Source organism: Ochlerotatus camptorhynchus, unplaced genomic scaffold, assembly GCF_037179485.1.
Source record: "Ochlerotatus camptorhynchus isolate MF236.1 unplaced genomic scaffold, CSIRO-AGI_Acam_v1.1 ptg000416l, whole genome shotgun sequence".
NCBI classification, from domain to species: domain Eukaryota; kingdom Metazoa; phylum Arthropoda; class Insecta; order Diptera; family Culicidae; genus Ochlerotatus; species Ochlerotatus camptorhynchus.
Window position 1 is genome coordinate 732,380 of NW_027040902.1, and position 18,554 is coordinate 750,933.

The 18,554-nt window shown below is 38.5% G+C and overlaps 2 protein-coding genes across 3 annotated transcripts in view; one reads left to right on the forward strand and one right to left on the reverse strand.

Annotated features, from left to right (window-relative positions):
* Window positions 1-18,554, reverse strand: part of LOC135711022 (BUD13 homolog) — a 440,257-nt gene that overhangs the window by 36,711 nt on the left and 384,992 nt on the right. The window lies entirely within an intron of this gene.
* Smurf (SMAD specific E3 ubiquitin protein ligase) overlaps window positions 1-18,554 on the forward strand; it is a 123,281-nt gene that overhangs the window by 23,600 nt on the left and 81,127 nt on the right. For both annotated transcript variants that reach the window (XM_065233757.1, XM_065233758.1), the window contains exon 3: window positions 6,974-7,012. In XM_065233757.1, coding sequence (XP_065089829.1) covers window positions 6,974-7,012 — 39 coding nt within the window. The remainder of the gene's footprint in view (window positions 1-6,973; window positions 7,013-18,554) is intronic.

Here is an 18,554-nt window from a genome sequence, read left to right on the forward strand (position 1 = left end):
AAAATAGTTCTTACATGAATCCTCATTTAACTGTGATGTTCAATATCATTTGAAACATTCTGGGATCTCTTCAAATATGCAACTTCTCAGCAGCAAAATAGGTCTTCTTAGTACGAAAAACAAGCGATGATACTGATATTTGACCATGGATTGGAACCCTGGTCCGAACCTTTTCTTGTATTCAATCTCAAAACCGAGGTTCATAACCGTCAACAAGAAAAGCTTCGGACCAGAGATCGATGTGGTAGATCTTACAACCCGTAACGTACCACGAAAAGGTGATCTACCCACGCTACGGGGCCTGGTCACCCTAAAATGCCGCGTCATGTATTCATGTGACGAGTCAGATACTGCCCTTCTTTATTAGCGGCTTTGGATTGACTTGCGCTCTTACTGCCACATCCTGTGCTGCAAAATTAAATGAATTTATCCACTAACTGCCAGCCCTGGGTCAAGTGATCAGTCTTGTAAGCGGTCACGGTAGTCGACAGATTTTCTGTGATAATCAACTGCCTTTCCATCCGACCCTTGCAGACCAAGGCAGAGCTGCCAGGTGGTTTTATAAAAAATCTGTATCCACTCTATTAAAAAATCTGTATTTTCTGTATTGAAGATTTTTTTTCTTAATTAATCATGTTTTGTTGTTTTACAAATACAGTGCATACAAAATAACCATAAAAAGTGCTTAACCACCTATTCGGGCTATCGTACTAACCATACGGGATATAATTGCGCCATTTGTGATATCGTCCGTACTTATTTATAAGAGTGATATGAAGCCGTTTGAAAATGTATGGAGATTTTAGTTTCTATTCATTATCTTCCTGATAAGCAGTTTTAAATGCAAAAAAGTGCACGAGTTCATTACTATTTGATATTTTTAATATAGATGAATACAATTAATTACATCATTTGTGTGGTAGTTACACCGAAAAGTCGAGAGATGTCGCCCCGCCAGTGCTGGTAAAATCATTTTTGCAGTATGGAGAATATCAGAAAATCCGCAATTTCTTACGAAATACATTTTCAATGCAAGTAAAATGTTTACAAGTACTTGTATTTGTACCATTTTAATGTGCTCGGGCACTTTTCTTGTATTTAACATACATGCTTATATTGGAAATATTCAATTCATACTGTAAATCCCCATACAATCTCAAATCGTTTACTACCAGCTCCATATGAATCCGAAAGCGGTTGGTCCTCTTGTTGTGAATGCTGTCAAAAACACCATAACATTCATTTTATAAAAATCTGTATAAATCTGTATTGTAATTTAAAAATCTGTGATAAATCTGTATTCTGTATCGGGTCTGTATTAAGATTAAAAAATCTGTATAATACAGATAAATCTGTATAAATGGCAGCGCTGGACCAAGGTATCATAGTACAGTACCAAACTAAAATGTCATATGACAAGCTCTGTCATACGACACTGTTGCCGAAGACCGTCACGAATGTATGTATTTTAGTTTTTCTCATAATAAGAGCTGCTGATGTTTTGCTTGTGTGAATTCTGAAAATAGCAAGCAATGATGTCCTAGTAATAACATTTGTGATCAGAAATGGTTTAATTTATACCAAATCGAGGAAATAGAACGAAATCACACATGTCATATGATAGTTATTTAATAATTGTCTTTTTGCTCGAATGTTATTCAACCGTTTGTGTTTTGTAGAGCGTGATTGTACAAATATGAACAGACTGTTGCGCACGACAACGAAGCGAGTGTAGTAAACAACGTCAACCGTTTCAATCCCTGCAAGTGATTATTGTCTCTTACAAGGGTTGAATTTTCATACATCAACATTCAATTGTACAATTTTAGGTGACTTGTTTTAGTCTTTAATGACAAACAATTTCATTGTGGTACGTATCGTAGAAGCTGATATTAGTGAACTTAAAGTTTTGAAGTGTTTACGAGAATAAGGATCACATAACGAGACACCTAAGATTAAATAAGGCAAAAAGATAACCCACACATAATTTTCCCATATATTGCACATGAGACACCCCAATATTAATTATTACCGCCATCTGTTGAGAAAAAAGCGAAAAAAAATAGATTTGAATCAAACCAATTTACCGTGCATGGATTTGACAGGACGCAAAACGATGAAAAATAAGAAGAAGAGTTGTAAACAATATTCTTCTTAGCCGTCCGCGAGTTAATTTGAAAATCGGATCTGTTTTTTTTTTTTATGAGCGTTTCCTAATCATTTTTATTGCCGTGGCGTGAAAAGTGAACCTCGAGGTGAAACTTGTGGATAGGCATGTAAAACTGATTAGGCATGTAAAACTGCTGAAAAACGAGGCTACAGCACGGAACCAGTGAAATGCGGTGACGTAGGCTAACAATATAATGACATACATTTTTCGATTCCAGATTAGGTCGAGTACGTCGAGTACCGGAGGATCATTTTCATGATGTTGATACAGGTATTGAAGATTATCATGCTCAGTGTGGCCCTTCTTGACAAGGACATATTGGGAACCGAATAAAAAAGAGCTCGGCTGGAGATTCATCGCGCTTTACGCCCTTCTACGGCTACCGTCAACGATGCGACGAAATCGAGTGTCCAATATCATGGTCACTGTTGCACTTTCGGCCCTCACTCTAATCGTAACATTCGTCCATATTGGTTAAAATGTTGGCCACTTCAATGTATGAACCATCAATTGACACCATAATCGATTTTGTCAAGGGCGGTCTCCTCTGGAATGCTCCATATGACGTGTCGATGTACCTTATCGTTGTAAGCGGAAATGTAAGCTTGGTATGGTTTTTGATTTTATACAGGTACGTTTAATTCCCAACTCCTGATTCTAGCCTTACATCAAGAAGATCCTGACCAAGTTCAACGTCACACCAATATTGAAATTAGAAACCAACCGTGGAACTGAACATTAATCATTTATTGCGCTATTCCGGAAATCGCGAGACATTCTATGTCTTGGAAATGCAGTAGCAGACGCACAATAATACATGGAAGGGAGAAATGTAGAACACACATAAAACGCTAAATACATGTTGAACTTTAAAAGATACTGATATTTATTCGACGTAAGCAAGAACATTAAGGATTGTACATCAAGTGGTGTCACATTTTAGTAAGCATTGATTCGAACAAAGAACGTACTGTGACTGTACAGTTATCTTATTGTATGTTGAGCTTCTTGCGTTTAGTTAGTTCCCTCTTAGTTTTTTTGTTCTTACGATTTGTTTTATCATCTACTTTTATCTTCATGTTCATGATCTGTAATTTGGCTTTTACCAGCATATTTAGATATTTGTTGGCAACTATCATTGCACAAGGAACGCAAAGTACGTCATATACCAGCTTATCGTTATTTTTCGATTGATACGGCCAGAAAATAGTTTGCAATATAGCACGCTTAACACCACGAACGCTTTTTTTCAGATGTGTTTCGAAAGTTTTCTCGAAGACGGAAACAATTTTTTTTGCAAAACTGAAACATCTTTTCTCCTGGAACGAACAACCGACTTTCTGGCTTATATCTCTTCAAGTCGAGTAGAAACGCTGACCTGCTAGTAACATTAGAGGTGGCCCTTTCGATGCATTCTCGGTGTTTCAATTGAGAGCAGACCCAACCAGTTGAGTAGTAAATGCTGCTCAGCTGATTAGGATCGGTGATATCGCTTTCGTTGACTTTCTTGTTACGGGGCCTTCGTTTTTGAGGTGCCTTTGGGATTAACTTAATTTTAGACATTTGGGATGTGTTTACGAAATACTTGTTGATGTCGGCTTGAACATTACCAAGCTTTTTAGGTGCAATCAGCTGGTTGATTACAATTGCCTTATATGCCGATGCAAATTTACTCGCATCTGGATGGTTGTTGTTGGAATTTTTCCAACGAATTACCGAAAAAAAGTGTTCAATGCAATCTTGCGATAAGTTGCGAGTTTTTAGAAATCCAAATCCATACACAGTTCTCAATTCCTTCCATAGATGTTCAATAGCGGATATGTATTGAATCCAGCCTTCAATGAAATAAGGAAGTCTCGATTGGCCCATCAGTTTTGGTAGCTCAGATTCCTGTAAAATCAAAAATACGTTCAGCAGGTTAGCAGGTACAAGATTGCAATTAATCTCACCATTTCCAGGTCAAAATATTCCTTCGAAATGAACCTGAGAGATTTAAGTCGTTGTTTCATTGAAGCTAAATACTCCCAATGCGGAGAATGTTCAAACAGTGGTCTTTTAAGATCCTGCAAATGTAAATGTTTACGTAACAATATGCATTTGAACATGATTACCTTAGTTACCTTAGTTTCTTTAAAAGACAAAGAGTTAGCGCAATCAAAAAGTTTGTCGAAGCTTTCGCAGTAGTTTGCAGTATTCAAACATGCGGGTGGCAGTTTTTTGGTATGCACATATGCCTTGATACCTGCACTCACAGACTCGCTTAATGTCTGCGTTGCTTTTCCAACGTTCATTTCGGCGTAGGGAGCAAGATTTACATGATCATAAGATAGTTTCGGTACAGTTCGGGGAATATGTTTGATATCTTCATGGAAAAGATCAATTATGTGTTGAAATGAACAAATTTGTCCATCGAAGACAGCATTGTGACGTAACAAGTTGTTCCTGGTCGATTTAATCAGATGCGGCGCGTCGTAGGCACAGTAAATTTGTTGTTTCTCGTATACAAACCATGGTTGTTGTTCACTGATTCCGAGGGATTTGAAAAGAGATCGATTCGTGCTGTTCTGATCACACGTTATCATTTTCGGTATCAGTCCTGTCTCAGCAACTAGCTTAACTCCTTCTTTAACAATTGTAGTTAAACGAGCTGCGTTAGCAGTACTCGCATTAAAGAAAAAACCAACTGCCTGTTTAAACCCGGACTTCATCGATTTTACCATGATAGTCAATGCATTATTAGCTCGTTGTTTTAAATTGTTGTCCTCCTTCCCAACTTTCGTGGGGAACCCCATGAAATAATCTATTTCTGCATTAGCCACGTAGGTCAGTCGCTGTGCTATCGACATCTCATCTATGACAATCGTCACTAGTTTTTCATCTTCCGGGAGACCTGCAACACGAAGCTTCAAAAGCTGGAGTATTGATTTCGAATACCCTTCAGTCACTTTCAATTTAGATAGCCATGTACGTATCGTGTTTATCGACGGCAGAGTAAAATATTGCCGCATTTGTCGATACGCTTTGTGTGAGCAGTAATGTAGCACTAGGGCCATGTTTTTCATCCGGTCTGAATATCTTGCGCCACGTAATTTTCGAGTCTTATTTTTTTTGCAATTCAGACAAGATGGGATCGTACAGCTTTTCAGATCCCTCAGCCAATAATGTTTTCAAGGCAGAAACTTCCTTTTGAAGATTTTTGATTCTGATTTTCTGCTTCGAGGCTTGTTTTTGGTATTTCCTTACTTTCTTTTTTAATTCTCTATTCTCTTCTTCCACTATCACCAATCTTTCCATGGCACTTACAATTCTTTCTATACCTCCACTATAATCGTGGTCATGGGAAATATGGCTGCCATGGACTTTAGTTCGCTGTACGTTAGAAAGTGGAATAAATGTATGATCTTCGAGGTCTTCATGCCCAACTTCTACTTCTCCAACGATATCGATCTCACTTTGATCATATTCTTGATCAACATCCATTGACGAAACATCTTCCATATTTTTTGATGAGAAATTAAGGTCGATTTCCATTGAAATCGCCATAGAAGCAAAGCTGGCATTTTGTCCTTCCGATATAGCTGGGAATAGTGAGGGGATAGCATAGCTCCGTAGTCTAAAAAATGTATATTTTATATTATTTTGTTTTTATTTTACCTTCTCTCAATACAAACCCTTGTGACTTATTCTTAGGATTAATGAAATGGTTGTTCTTAAAATGCTTAGAACATATTTGACTGTGCTTATTTATGGCCGGATTGCGACAGAAAAGAGTCCAGATGTGCACATCCCTTGAATCATGTATAGGGTTAGGTTATAAACATATAAATAAACTATGCAGGTACCTGTTGCGAGCAAAGATTCGGTAAAACGATGAACTTGAAAGAGGAGTTTTAACACTTAAGTAACCTGTTACAGCACACGCAATTCGTCCCATATTCTTCGTTTTTCACATTTTTTAGCAATAGAACACACAACAAACAACGATCGGCACCATAAGCATCAAGTCTATCAACAAACTGTATGAGCGTACTGTCAGCGAAACTGTCACTGTCAGTTGAATTGACGTTCAGCTTGACAAGTTAAAGGGCCAACATTAACAGTGTATTAGTTAGATTTTTGCTCACCTCGAGGCGCTATTCAAGTCTCCTGCAAAAATTATAACTGGGTCATCTTTTTGCCTTATTTAATCTTAGGAGACACCTTAAAGAAAAGCATGACACATCAAAATTCCTGTCTTTTTTCATTCCGCTTGCAAATTTTTGCCGGAAAGTAAACTTGCTTAATTCTCTACCATTCGTTTCTAGACGGGCGTATTGATATCCAATATCGTTCATTATTAGCTCTGGAAAAAAAAATCCCCGTAGTGTGAAATGATATTCTTTTGGTTTCCTTTTGTTAATTTGTGTGGTTTGGTTAAATACCTTCATCACAGACAAAAGACATAACTCATTGCATATTTTTGATTGTGGAACATCGTCACTAAAACACTACCGCCATCTGTTAAGTGCACTGTCAGTGGCAGCACACCAACAGATGGCGAAATGTTAAACGCAAGGCAATTGAACATTCCGAGAATTATGTCTGTTTGTCTGTGCTTTCATTATGTCACATGCACATAATTCCCATTTGTAGGAAAAAAAGTAGAATGAAAATGAAATCAATACTTTCGATACACCTGCTCACTCATTTCCTACTGTTTACGTTTTTATTCCGTCACAAGTACTGTAAAATATGACTCTTTCAAATAGTTGCTGCATTACCCCTGATAACTAATCTAACTTTTTCCCATTTCTCTTTTTGCAGTTCTTTGCGCTCGCAATCTGGCCCGAAAGGATCTTTTCCGTAAGTACCGCTTGAGTTGATAAGTTTCGGATATTTTGCATTACTCATCTGCTGATTCAGTAAGGGTCATTCTTGTGCCGCACATGCATGCGAAACGATTGCACGAGGAGGCATTTAAAAGAGGTTTATAATTCGGGGCAACCAATTTGGGGAGCATAACTACTCAATTCCCATTCCACCCGAATCGCGCGAAATGGTTCTCTGCTATACAGCTTTGCGCTCCATAGAGCCCCGGGTGCTTAACGACCTATATAACATTGCATTCAGAGCCCAGTTTGCCTTGGTACCGTTAAAAAAATGGAATACCGTGCCATGGGAGCACATTCCAATGTCATCGCTATACTTTCTGCCACCTTCTCGCGCGCAGTTCTCTCGCTTTCTGTTTTATTTCTATTGTTTTAGGCGGCATGGAGCGAACTGTCGTACCATATTCCTGGGAGTGCTTGTTCGGATGCAATCGTACGCTTAATGGCAGCTATTTTCACTTGAGGGGAGTTAAAGATGGAACAGCTAAGTAGAAAGACCGAAGCAATAAAGGCAACGATTACAACGATGGCAAAGATGTGGTGCATAGAGCTTTTTGGAACCATCGAGAGCATCGAATCTGTCGTCCAAAGCGCTGGAGATGGGCATCAGAGGTGAACAGACGAAGCAGAACAAGGGCAGAGATTCCTTCGACCGTGGACCGACCGTGTTTGATTGAACGGATTGAACCTCGACTGCATAACAAAAAGATCAACTGTTATTGTTGTAGATAGATATCAAAGCACACAAGGAGCAAAGCAGCAGTAAAAGTGCAGTTTGTGAAATAACATTTGAAAAAATGACCTTGTTACCAAAAAAGTTTGAGAAACTTTAAAAAACTCTTAATATGTAGCACGTTTGAGAATTTACTGCTAGACGTTAGAAGCAAAATGATGACTCATTTTCACTTCGTATCAATTCAAGTGTGGCTCTAGGTAGGGTTTCACTTTGCAAATTTGCAAGTGCACGATTTGCAGCACACGTAAGCTGTTTTCATAGTTCATACCGAGTCTGGCAGGGGACCAATACTAGACGACGGGGTATTGAAATGCAGCACAGGCAGGGATGGAAAGAATGGGGCAATAAAAAGTGAGAATCGCTTACGACCACGAAGACATGGACAATGATGGCTTGTAGGGCAGTCACCAGCAGCACTAGCAGAGAGCCGAGCCGAGCCGTCTGGGAGTGGTAGCACTGGCATTATGGCTGATGTTTTTCTCTACCGATTGTTCGTTCAATTGAATCTTCTCGGTTTTGGTAAAACAGTTTAAGCAATCCACGGATTGTGTGCTGCCGACCAGGCTGATTGGCCAAGCGTAAATAATTTCTTCCTCTGGAAATGAGAGGCAATGGAAGCAAAGAAACTGAAACGGTGGTTTTTGGTTTTGGACGAAAGCTCATTTGCTGAATTTGGAGAAATCTAGCCGAGGAAATTATGCAGAATAAAAAAGTAAATTTGTGTGGTTACGAACCGGTGCTCGGTGACCTTCTCGGTTTGAAGCAGAAAATGATGTGTTAATTTGAGTTTGACGCTTTCTTGAGCATGGATCTTGAATCATTCATGCAAGGTTTTCTCACCAACAGCAGGTCGAACGAGATTGATTGGGCAATTAATCTTATAGCCAATATTTTAGTTACACAGTGAAAATGATTTCACTGTTTATAGATGCGACGTTTTACTTATAAATACACTTTGTTGCACAGTCTAGGATCTAACCATAGGTATATTGTGGTCCCTTGAGTTAAAGTGTAGAATTTCTTTATGCTCGAATATCATGTGGTATTATTCTTGTGGGCAGACCAATTGTAAAAAATGACTCATTTAACGTATGTCTTGAACATTTGAAATTCGCTATGTCGATGTTTCACCCCTCATTTTGGTGATTTTATAGCTCAATTTCTAATGTTGCAAACTCGTTGATCTCATATAGGCTGGCATAAAGGGAGCGGTACCTACACCAGACCGGGGGATGTAACAGGGTGGCCAGCGAACCGGAAATCCTAAAAGTAACCGGGAAACCCCGGGAATTTGACGGGATAGCCGGGAAAAATCAATAAACCTTAATATATGATCAATTATAGTTTTTTTTAATTGTTTATAAATGAACAAGTTTATAAAGTTTGCGAAAGATATTTTTTAAAATTTTCATGGTTTAATATTAACCTATTTAAAATCAACATACTATTTTGTTTTCCCATAATTATCTTGAAATTCTGGTTAAAATAATCATGAAATCCTTCTTAAAACTCACAAAAAAATACTTTTAGAACTCTTCTCGTATCTTGGAATTCTCTTTGGAATTCCCTTGAAATCCCCATAACAATTTCCTCGAAATCCACCATAGGTTTCCTTTAATATTATGCTGAGAATTAAATTTCTTCGACAATATTCTCAAAATATTAATCAAAACTTTCCTCGTGGATTCCAGTATTTTAAAATAGACTGGTTTTGATTAGAAAACTTTTTTTCAGGAATCCAAAACAAAAAGAAGAAATAGACTCTTCTTTATCAATTATCCTCAGAACATTCTATAAATTTTGCTAATAATTACCTTTGAATTCTCGCCAAAATTCTCTTCGTATTATTTTTAAAATTCGCTTGCTCATCTCCTGGTCCCCATAAAATTCATCTCAGAATCAAGTAGGATTTCTCCTTGATGTTCTTTCCACAACTTCCCAGGAATTATTTTATGAATAATTGTCCATAAATTCGATGGAATTCATCTCAGAATTCCTTTGGTCATTATTTTAGATTTATTTTGGAATTCTGGTCTGAACTCCCTTAGGATTTGCCGGAGTGAAACCATGGCTGAAAATCTTTTTAATGAAGACAACCAACCACCAATCAACCCCTAGGATGTTTATCAGAATGTTGTAGTTATTCTGCTGAGCATTTCTCTTGAATTAACACAAAAGGCATTAACTTTAATTTTTCCTAAAAAATCCATACGAATTATCCTCATAATTCTATGATGTATTCTTTTAATTACTAGAGCCCTGAATCTTCTTTCAATTTGTAGAGCCTTGAAAACTTTCCATGACCATTTTTTTAAATCTGTGAATTTTCCATTGTTCCACATTTTGAGTATTTTTATCAATCCCATATTCAAAAAAAAAACAATTAATTTTGTTTTATATATCTAGGACCTTACTGTTTTTATAAATATTTACAAATAAAAAAAAATCAATTTAATGCTCTTAACAAATCTTAAAGCTTCAATTTTTATTTAAGATTTCTGTTAGTTCAGATTAAGGAATGATCAAACATTTTTTTACTCCGAGATCTTCAACAAATTTTCCTCGATCTCATTTGTATAAAGTAAATGATGCCTTAATTCGATCTCTCATTCTTTACAATTCGGTTTAATGACCCATTCAGCGTATTAGCGTTCGGTCTGGTGACCTTACAAACATTGGTAAATGTAAACAGTAAATGATACTATCGAGATATGCATTAAGAAAATTCAATTTGCATCACTTTACTAAGCTTGAGACCTCTTATGTTGGCAAAGCTCGTGAACTTACTGAGCAACTGTGTCATGGGATTTTTATGGTCACTAGGCCGAACGCTATTGAGCTGATTGGGTCATTAGACCGAATTGTAAAGTGTGACAGATTGAATTTAAAAATTGTTTAAGAAATCATTCAATTGATACTTTATATAATTCTTATAATCATTCCACATTTGAAGATAACTTGCAGTTGACTTACACGGTGGGCAGACAGATTAATAATTATTATTAGCTGGCTAATAATTGTGGGATAGCTGTAAAATGGATGTTTAATGGATCAAAACACTGTAAAGAACGAAGATCAAATGTTTATTTTATAACATTCGAGCCATTTTGTTGAATATACTTTCATTTTTACCATATTTTCCTTTGAAGTACTGTTATTGAAGATAATTTACCCACAAATATCATGGCAAATTGGCAACGATAAAAAAATGTAATACTTTCGTTATTTACTGAATATTATAAATCGGGATTTTTTAAAGATTTAAATAGGGAAATCTGGGGAAAAACCAGGAAATTCAAAATGAAAAATCACTAGCCACCCTGATGTAAGATTCGCTTTCAATTATGTGGAATTCATCATCGGAGGATGTTAGTAAAGACCACATGAACCGAGGATGCGATATACCTAGCTTTCGGTCCAATGCAAGAAAATTTAGAAAGAAAAATGGGGAGTGTATTAGTGAGTGAAATGAATCATGTCCAAAAATAGGTTGCCGACTGAGGGACTCGAATCATGAACGTTGCGATTATCAGATCTGTGCTTTCTCCACTGCTTCCTCCATGCTTCTGGATGTTTTCTTCTCATACTCGACTTCGTATGTTATTTTTTCTGCTGGAGAGATTTGAGGCAAGTATGTGCGTCGCTCTACAATATTATAAATAACAAGCTTGGGGTAGAGTCGAAAGAGTAGATAGAACACCAAAGAGCCAAGAACAAAAAAAAACATTACATCATCTGCAAGGTCAACTTCTAACATTCGCTGTGATTTTCATGAGCAAATGGTGATAGGAAATGGAACTAACATTCATTTTAATAATTTTTTTGGTTTGCGTGTATAAAACGTGACGTATTAGGGTAAAAGCATATATATACTTTAACCGAAGACATAATATCAAAAAGACTGGCAACTTTGCCAGAATCCAAGCGCCAGATACAATAGCTCTGGGCTTGAGTGAAGGTGGAAGCAATGCATAGAAAAATGAGCAAATACACAAACCTTTCTTCTGGGGATGTAATCTTTGCTATCAAATTCGTTCGAAGCATTTACCTTTGAGCGGCAGATGACGCGATTGTACCTGTCTCATAACGTTCGTATGCGAAAATGGAAGAGTTGCCAGTCTTCTTGATTTGTTGTCTTCGCTTTAACTCAGGAGACCATGAGAAAGTCAAATACCGTGCAGCACCTAATACCGTGAGTTTGACAATAAACTTGAATATTTTGCGATGTCCAAATTTTTGCAAATGTAAGCATATCGAGACATCTCTACTGATGCATAACAATTTTGACAACTGGTTACACACACACACGTAGAAAACAAATTATTGATAGAATAAAGACCACGGATGTAGGGCACTGCCGTTTCAAATACCGTGATTTGTTTGCTGCAGCAAACTGGCTTTCTGCGCTTATTGGCCATCAGATGTCACTACTGTTGTTTGTGACGATATCTATCAGAAATTACGCAGAAACTGCTTTCCGTTAGTTGTTAACAGCAGACAGTGCAGTCAACAATCCTAAATATCCTTTTCACAGACTACAAAATAGCGTATCTGATACTGCAAAACATGTCTTGTACCTCTATATCAGTGCCAAAATTTCAAAGAAGCGTAATTGCTTTTGTAAACGATGGCTTTAACCGTCGATTTCTCGCATCTAAAAGCTCACCCCTCCAAAATAACATTCATCTACCTGTTGGTGTCATTATTTTTCATGAACGAGCTTTTATTCGCGAGAAATCGACGGCTAAAGCCATTGTTTTCAATTGCAATTACGCCCCTTTATATGCATGTATATTCACATCCGAAGTTGCTCCTTTGTTGCATACTCGGCACAAAAAAATATTTCTAAGCTAACAGTATTTCCCGCCGCTTTAGTAATGGGGTGGGATCAAGAAAGTATAATTTTTTGCCGAGTATGCATAAACGGAAGGACTTTAAATGTTAATCCAAGTGCATAAATACGGTATCCTTATTTATGCGTTTAGAAGTGGGGGTGCCAATGGGCCAAAAAATCAAAAAAAAAATCGTTCCCTACCTTACAACATTCACATTTTAGCAAGAACAATAATTTCAAGGATGTTTTTCAACTAAGGCCCGAAAATATATCAATGATTTGTTGATTTGGTTACGGTTGAATTTTTTTATGTCTATTAATTTCTTTGATAAGGCTCAATCGAATTAACTTTACAGAGCCGAGGATTCTTGTTCACTATACAGTACATCTTAAACCTATAGTCAAAAGGTACAACACAGTAAACATTTTACCTTCCGCTATCCAATGAGCCTCCTCCATCAGAACGGGAGCCGCTTCCAGTGGTTTCATTGTATGGCAGATTTGCCAACGGGGGTCAGAGCGCTTCCACTGTAGTCAGCATTCACACACTCATCACGAAGCGGTTGCTTTCCAAAGTCGACGACGCATCGCCCGAAAGAACTGCTGATGAAGAACAATAAGAAGGACAATGGTTGCTGCTGAGTGAACAGACGATCGTGTAACACACATCGAGAGTGGCCTGCTTCTGTCGACAGCCGAGTGAACACTGAAGGTTCAATTTACTTTGATGCATTTTTGAAAAAAATCAAAGCAGTTTTTTTTTCGACGCATCATTTTACATTGCTCGCATGATTTAGTGTAACATAGCAAAAAGGAATAGAATGACGCAGATTTTTTGAAATCTCGTCTCTCGTCGAAAAAATTACTTTTGAATTGTTCGAAAACACATCACAGTAAATTGACCCTTAAATGAGTTTCTATTAAGTAGAAATTGACGTTTGAAGGCATCTACATTTAGCACATTGGATTTTTTCACATGTTGCACTACAACTGAATTGTCCAATAGGTCGTGTCCATCTGAACAACTTTGCCAAAGAAAACAACCTTTTATCTAGTTGAGTTGTCATCTAATCAAAGATTACGTAACGGTAAGGCAGTGGGAGTGCTGCATAAACATTTTAACGTATTGTTGCGAAAAAATGGAGGGGGAGGGGGGTCTTGTCTATCTGAACATCTTTGCTGAAGATAGCATCCTTATATCAGTTAAGTTATACAAGTACACTACCGATCGGGTGTTTAAGGACACCCCTAAAAAACCATGCAAATATGTTTTGTTCAATTTTTGATCTCCAAAGGTTATTTGAATGGTATGAATGGCAGTGCTGAGATTTGTCATTGCCATTGACAGACTTTCGCGCGATATTGACAAAATTGTTCGTCACATAGTCACTGACAGACTTGATCCTCAAAAAAACCTTCGTCAAAATCTCATTCTTTTTTTCGTCAATGACAAAGATTCACCTGGTAACAAAAAGTGTATTTTAGTACATTCTGTGTCACATTATTGTTATCCAAGTAGCTCAGGACGTAGATACTTGTTCACTAAAATGGATCCATGTAATTGTTTTGCTCAAGTCATTTAATTTCGTTACAAATTTAGCTAATAAACAAATCTGCACATGTTCGTCACTGACACCATTGTCATTGACAATTGACATGGTTTGCCTTGACTATGACTCTTAGCTAAAATGAGTGACCAAAGCAGAATTGTCAATATCACCGTGTACTGTCGAGATTTTGCAGCACTGATGAATGGTATAGCATAAGTGAAGGTCCATTAATTATGTCACGAAAATTTGGCCCATTTTCAACCCCCCTCCCCCCTTTGTCACATGTTTTATATGGACCTTAATTGTTTTTTTTTTGTCACAGTTTCCAAAACCTCCATCCCCCCTAAAAGTGTGACATACTTAATGGACGATCCCCTAAGTGTTCTACTACTACTTTTATTTCAAAATTTGGCCAACCCAATTCTGAGAAAATCAGTCATGATTCTTCAGAGTAAATTTTGAAAAATATTATAACTTTGGGTGAACTTGTAGGACACAATATTTGGAAATTATATTGAACAATTTGCCTACGAGGAAAGTTCCATTCAATACCTTTCAAATGACCTAAAGAGAACGAAAATTGGGCGTAACATGACAGAGATATGAACACAACAAATTTGTCATGTTTTTTGAGGGTGTCCTTAAACTTACGATCGGGAGTGTAACTAGAAGCCAAATCACGATTACTTTCTCAAATAGGCGTATCTGCTTTTGTAAAAAAAAAATTCAAACGTCAATTTGTCGAAACTCTTAGCGCTCCCACGCAAACTAACACCACAATCAGCAAAAAATGGTACAATAGCGGTTCGTGGTAGTCGAATTGTCAACTGAATTGTCCACAATCGAAATAACTCTTGTCCGTTCAAACACCTTTTTTAAAGACAGCAATTAAATTAATCTTTCACTCAAGTTTATGCTAGCAATTACTTACTACAAACTACGAGCTACGAGGACTTGGACGGTAACCTTCTCATGAACGAGTGTGAGGTGATTGAGAGGTGGAAGCAGTATTATGGCGAGCACCTCAACAGTGATGGAGCAGAAAACGAAGGTGGCACGGCAACAGACCTTGGAGCATGCGCAGAAGACGACAGGCTACCGGCCCCTGATCTTCAAGAAGTTGAGGAGGAGATCGGTCGGCTGAAGAACAACAAAGCAACTGATGTAGATCAACTACCAAGTGAGCTATGCAAATACGGTGGTGAAGCACTGGCTAGAGCGCTGCACTGGGTAATTGCCAAGATTTGAGAGGAGGAAATATTACCGGAGGAGTGGATGGAAGGTGTCGTATGCCCAATCTACAAAAAGGGCGGGCAAGTTGGATTGCTACAACTACCGCGCGATCACACTGCTGAGCGCCGCCTACAAGGTACTCTCCCAAATTCGTTCGTGGGGCAATACCAGGCGGGTTTCATGGGTGCCTGCGCTACCACGGACCAAATTTTCGGCAGGTTCTGCAGAAATGCCGCGAATTCAACGTACCCACACATCATGTGTTCATCGATTTCAAATCCGCTATGGCAGATTATGCACGAGTACGGATTTCCGGATAAACTGACGCGATTAGTCAAGGCGACGCTATTCAACATCGCATTAGAAGGTGTGATAAGAAGAGCTGGGGGGAGAGACACGAGTGGCACGATCTTCAGAAAGTCTGTCCAGCTTCTTGGTTTCGCCGATGACACCTACATCATGGCACGGAATTTTGAGACGATGGCGAAAACGTACATCAGACTGAAGGTTGAAACTAGGCGGATTGGACTTGCCATCAACGTATCGAAGCTAAAATACATGAAAGGAAGAGGTTCTAGGGAAGATAATGTTAGCCTCCGACCCCGAGTTCAGATTGACGGTGACGAAATCGAGGTGGTCGACGAGCTTGTGTATTTGGGCTCACTGGTGACCGCCAAAAATGATATCAGCATAGAAATTCAAAGACGCATTATGGCAGGGAATCGTGCCTACTTTGGACTCCGGAGGACGCTCCGGTCGAATAAAATTCGCCGTCAAATTAAGTTGACGGTGGTTCCCCTATCTGATGGTAGTGTTATGATGCGTGAGTGAGCGGCCAGTTACGCTCAATCTACGATCAAATGCATTGTTTACAAAAGCAGATACTCCATTGGAAAAAGTAATCAAGCAATGACAAATTTTGATATTAAAAATAAGAATTCTGAAGATCTCTTTTGCCATTGGTTTGATCTATATAGGGGAAATGGATGTTATGTCGGCCTAAATGCTCCTAATTTGGGCCCATACATAAATTCAGTAATAGCCTAAATTTTCAATAGCTACCAAAAATATCCATTAGTTACCGTCCCAATGACGCGTTCATCTAGATAAAATAGAAAAAATAGCAGATTTTTAGCGATGGGCCCAATCTTAGATCCATAGGCCAACATTAGAGCCATTTCCCCTATATAGAAGGTAAAATATCAAAAATAATATCAGAAAACCTATATGGAGTAGTAACTGAATACAATATGGCCCGATCAGACTTGCATCTTTCATTCATTTCAGGTAACCGTAATTCCAAATCTTTCTCATTCATCTTCAAGATGGACGTTTAAGGTAAACTTTGGTACAATAAGAAAAAGCGCATGAGCTTCGTAGAAAATATTTTGAAAAGGAGACTGAAAAAATCGGGTCATTACTGTATTATGATAGTAAAATTTGATATTATTTTGATATAATGTTGCTATGCTCCTCTACCTGGGATTCGCTTATTCTTTGTGCAAAAAACACCCGAACCGCGCTGCAGGACTAATTTATTGCGACTCTTGTTGGCGCATTCGTGTTTGTGTACAGTTCGCCGGCGTCGGCCTGGTGGAATGTGGCGGAGCACTTGTCTTATTTTAGCGCCATCAAATTCGCTTTTTGCCTATCCATCGAAGTGATGACTGATTCGCCACAGAATGCGATTACACATGTTATGCATGCACTTTGTATCACCCGTATAGGCGGGCAATGAAACGTGTCCCGAGACGATGGCGACGACGACCCATACCATCATCTTCGATTTAGGGATCGAGATCTTGATCCCGCCGAGGCGTCGCCCCTTCCTTTACCATGTCGGCGACCGTCGTCGTCGTCGTCGCCTTCGTAGCGCGCCATAGTGTCCCCGTGTGTCCCATTCCATTGTTGCCCCCGCGAGGGTTGCTATCATACTAGCATTTCTCCCCAATTCTGGCATGGTCTTGTTGTTGTTTTTTTTTTGCAATTGGCGTCCGTGGCATCGTCGTCACCGCCGCCGCCATCATTTTGTTATATTTCGTCTCGCCAGTAGACTCTTCGTCTCTCACGCTCGACCGACTGATGGCGACGGCTCGAATAGCTAGTGTATAAAAACAGCCCTCTTGATCTTTTGACGCCACCGCCACCGGGTGGACTTGATGTGAGCTCAATTGGAAAGAGTTTTATGGACATACCTACTAAAAGGAAAAATCAGCATTTGACCAGATGAGCGCATAGAAGATCGGGTGTTTATAAAAGAGCGTTTCATTTCTATAATCTCTACTGGTTTCTAAATATTTGACTAAAGATCCGCTTCAACTGAGACTTAAAGTTGTTTCTTTTCAAATTAGTCTAAATATATAGCATAATCAGTAGTATGAATAGACTAATTATTCATAGGTTTATTATTTATAATAGACTAATTATTCATAGGTTTATTATTATAAAATATAGGTTTATAAAGATTTTAAACGTTGAGGAGACCGTTTTCCAGGTAGGGTATAAACTGTATTCTCCAGAGCTCAACTTATGTGGCAATATGTGTACATCAGAGCATTATTTGACTGGGTTCACAACTAATTTGTGTGTTAGTAAATTTCGTTTTGGAATTATTCATTTTAGCCAGCATGTAATGTCCTTGGTAATATTCCACAATTTTTTGGCTGCCTCGTTAACCCGTTTCCTGATTAGTTCAGTGATTACATTTTTACAACTGTCACTAACCCACACAAACGAGCAGGAAGTGGATGATTTTTTCACATAGACGTTAGATAAGCAGCGTTGCTTCTAATTCCATTTTCAATTCATCATTTAGCTCGCTGTTGTCACCACGTCGCAGTTTCGAAGTCGCAAATCCCTTGCCACCACTTTGTGTTGGATACGCGTGAGTTCGGCAAATCGCATCGTACTTCCCATATTTGCAATCGCTGTATTTGGCTACTTGCAACTGTGTGTGTGTTTGTCCGTGCGTTTTACAACTCAAGGAACTTGGGCTTTATTAAATGTGCACGTATGCTGTATAAAATTCTATTCACATCCGCACTGCCGCCTTCACAAACCCGTGTCTTTTCGTTCATCGGTGTATGTTTGTGCAAAATTAAACGCCACTGCCACCGCCGGTGCCTGCGAATTGACTCATCGATAATAAATCGCGATAGATGCA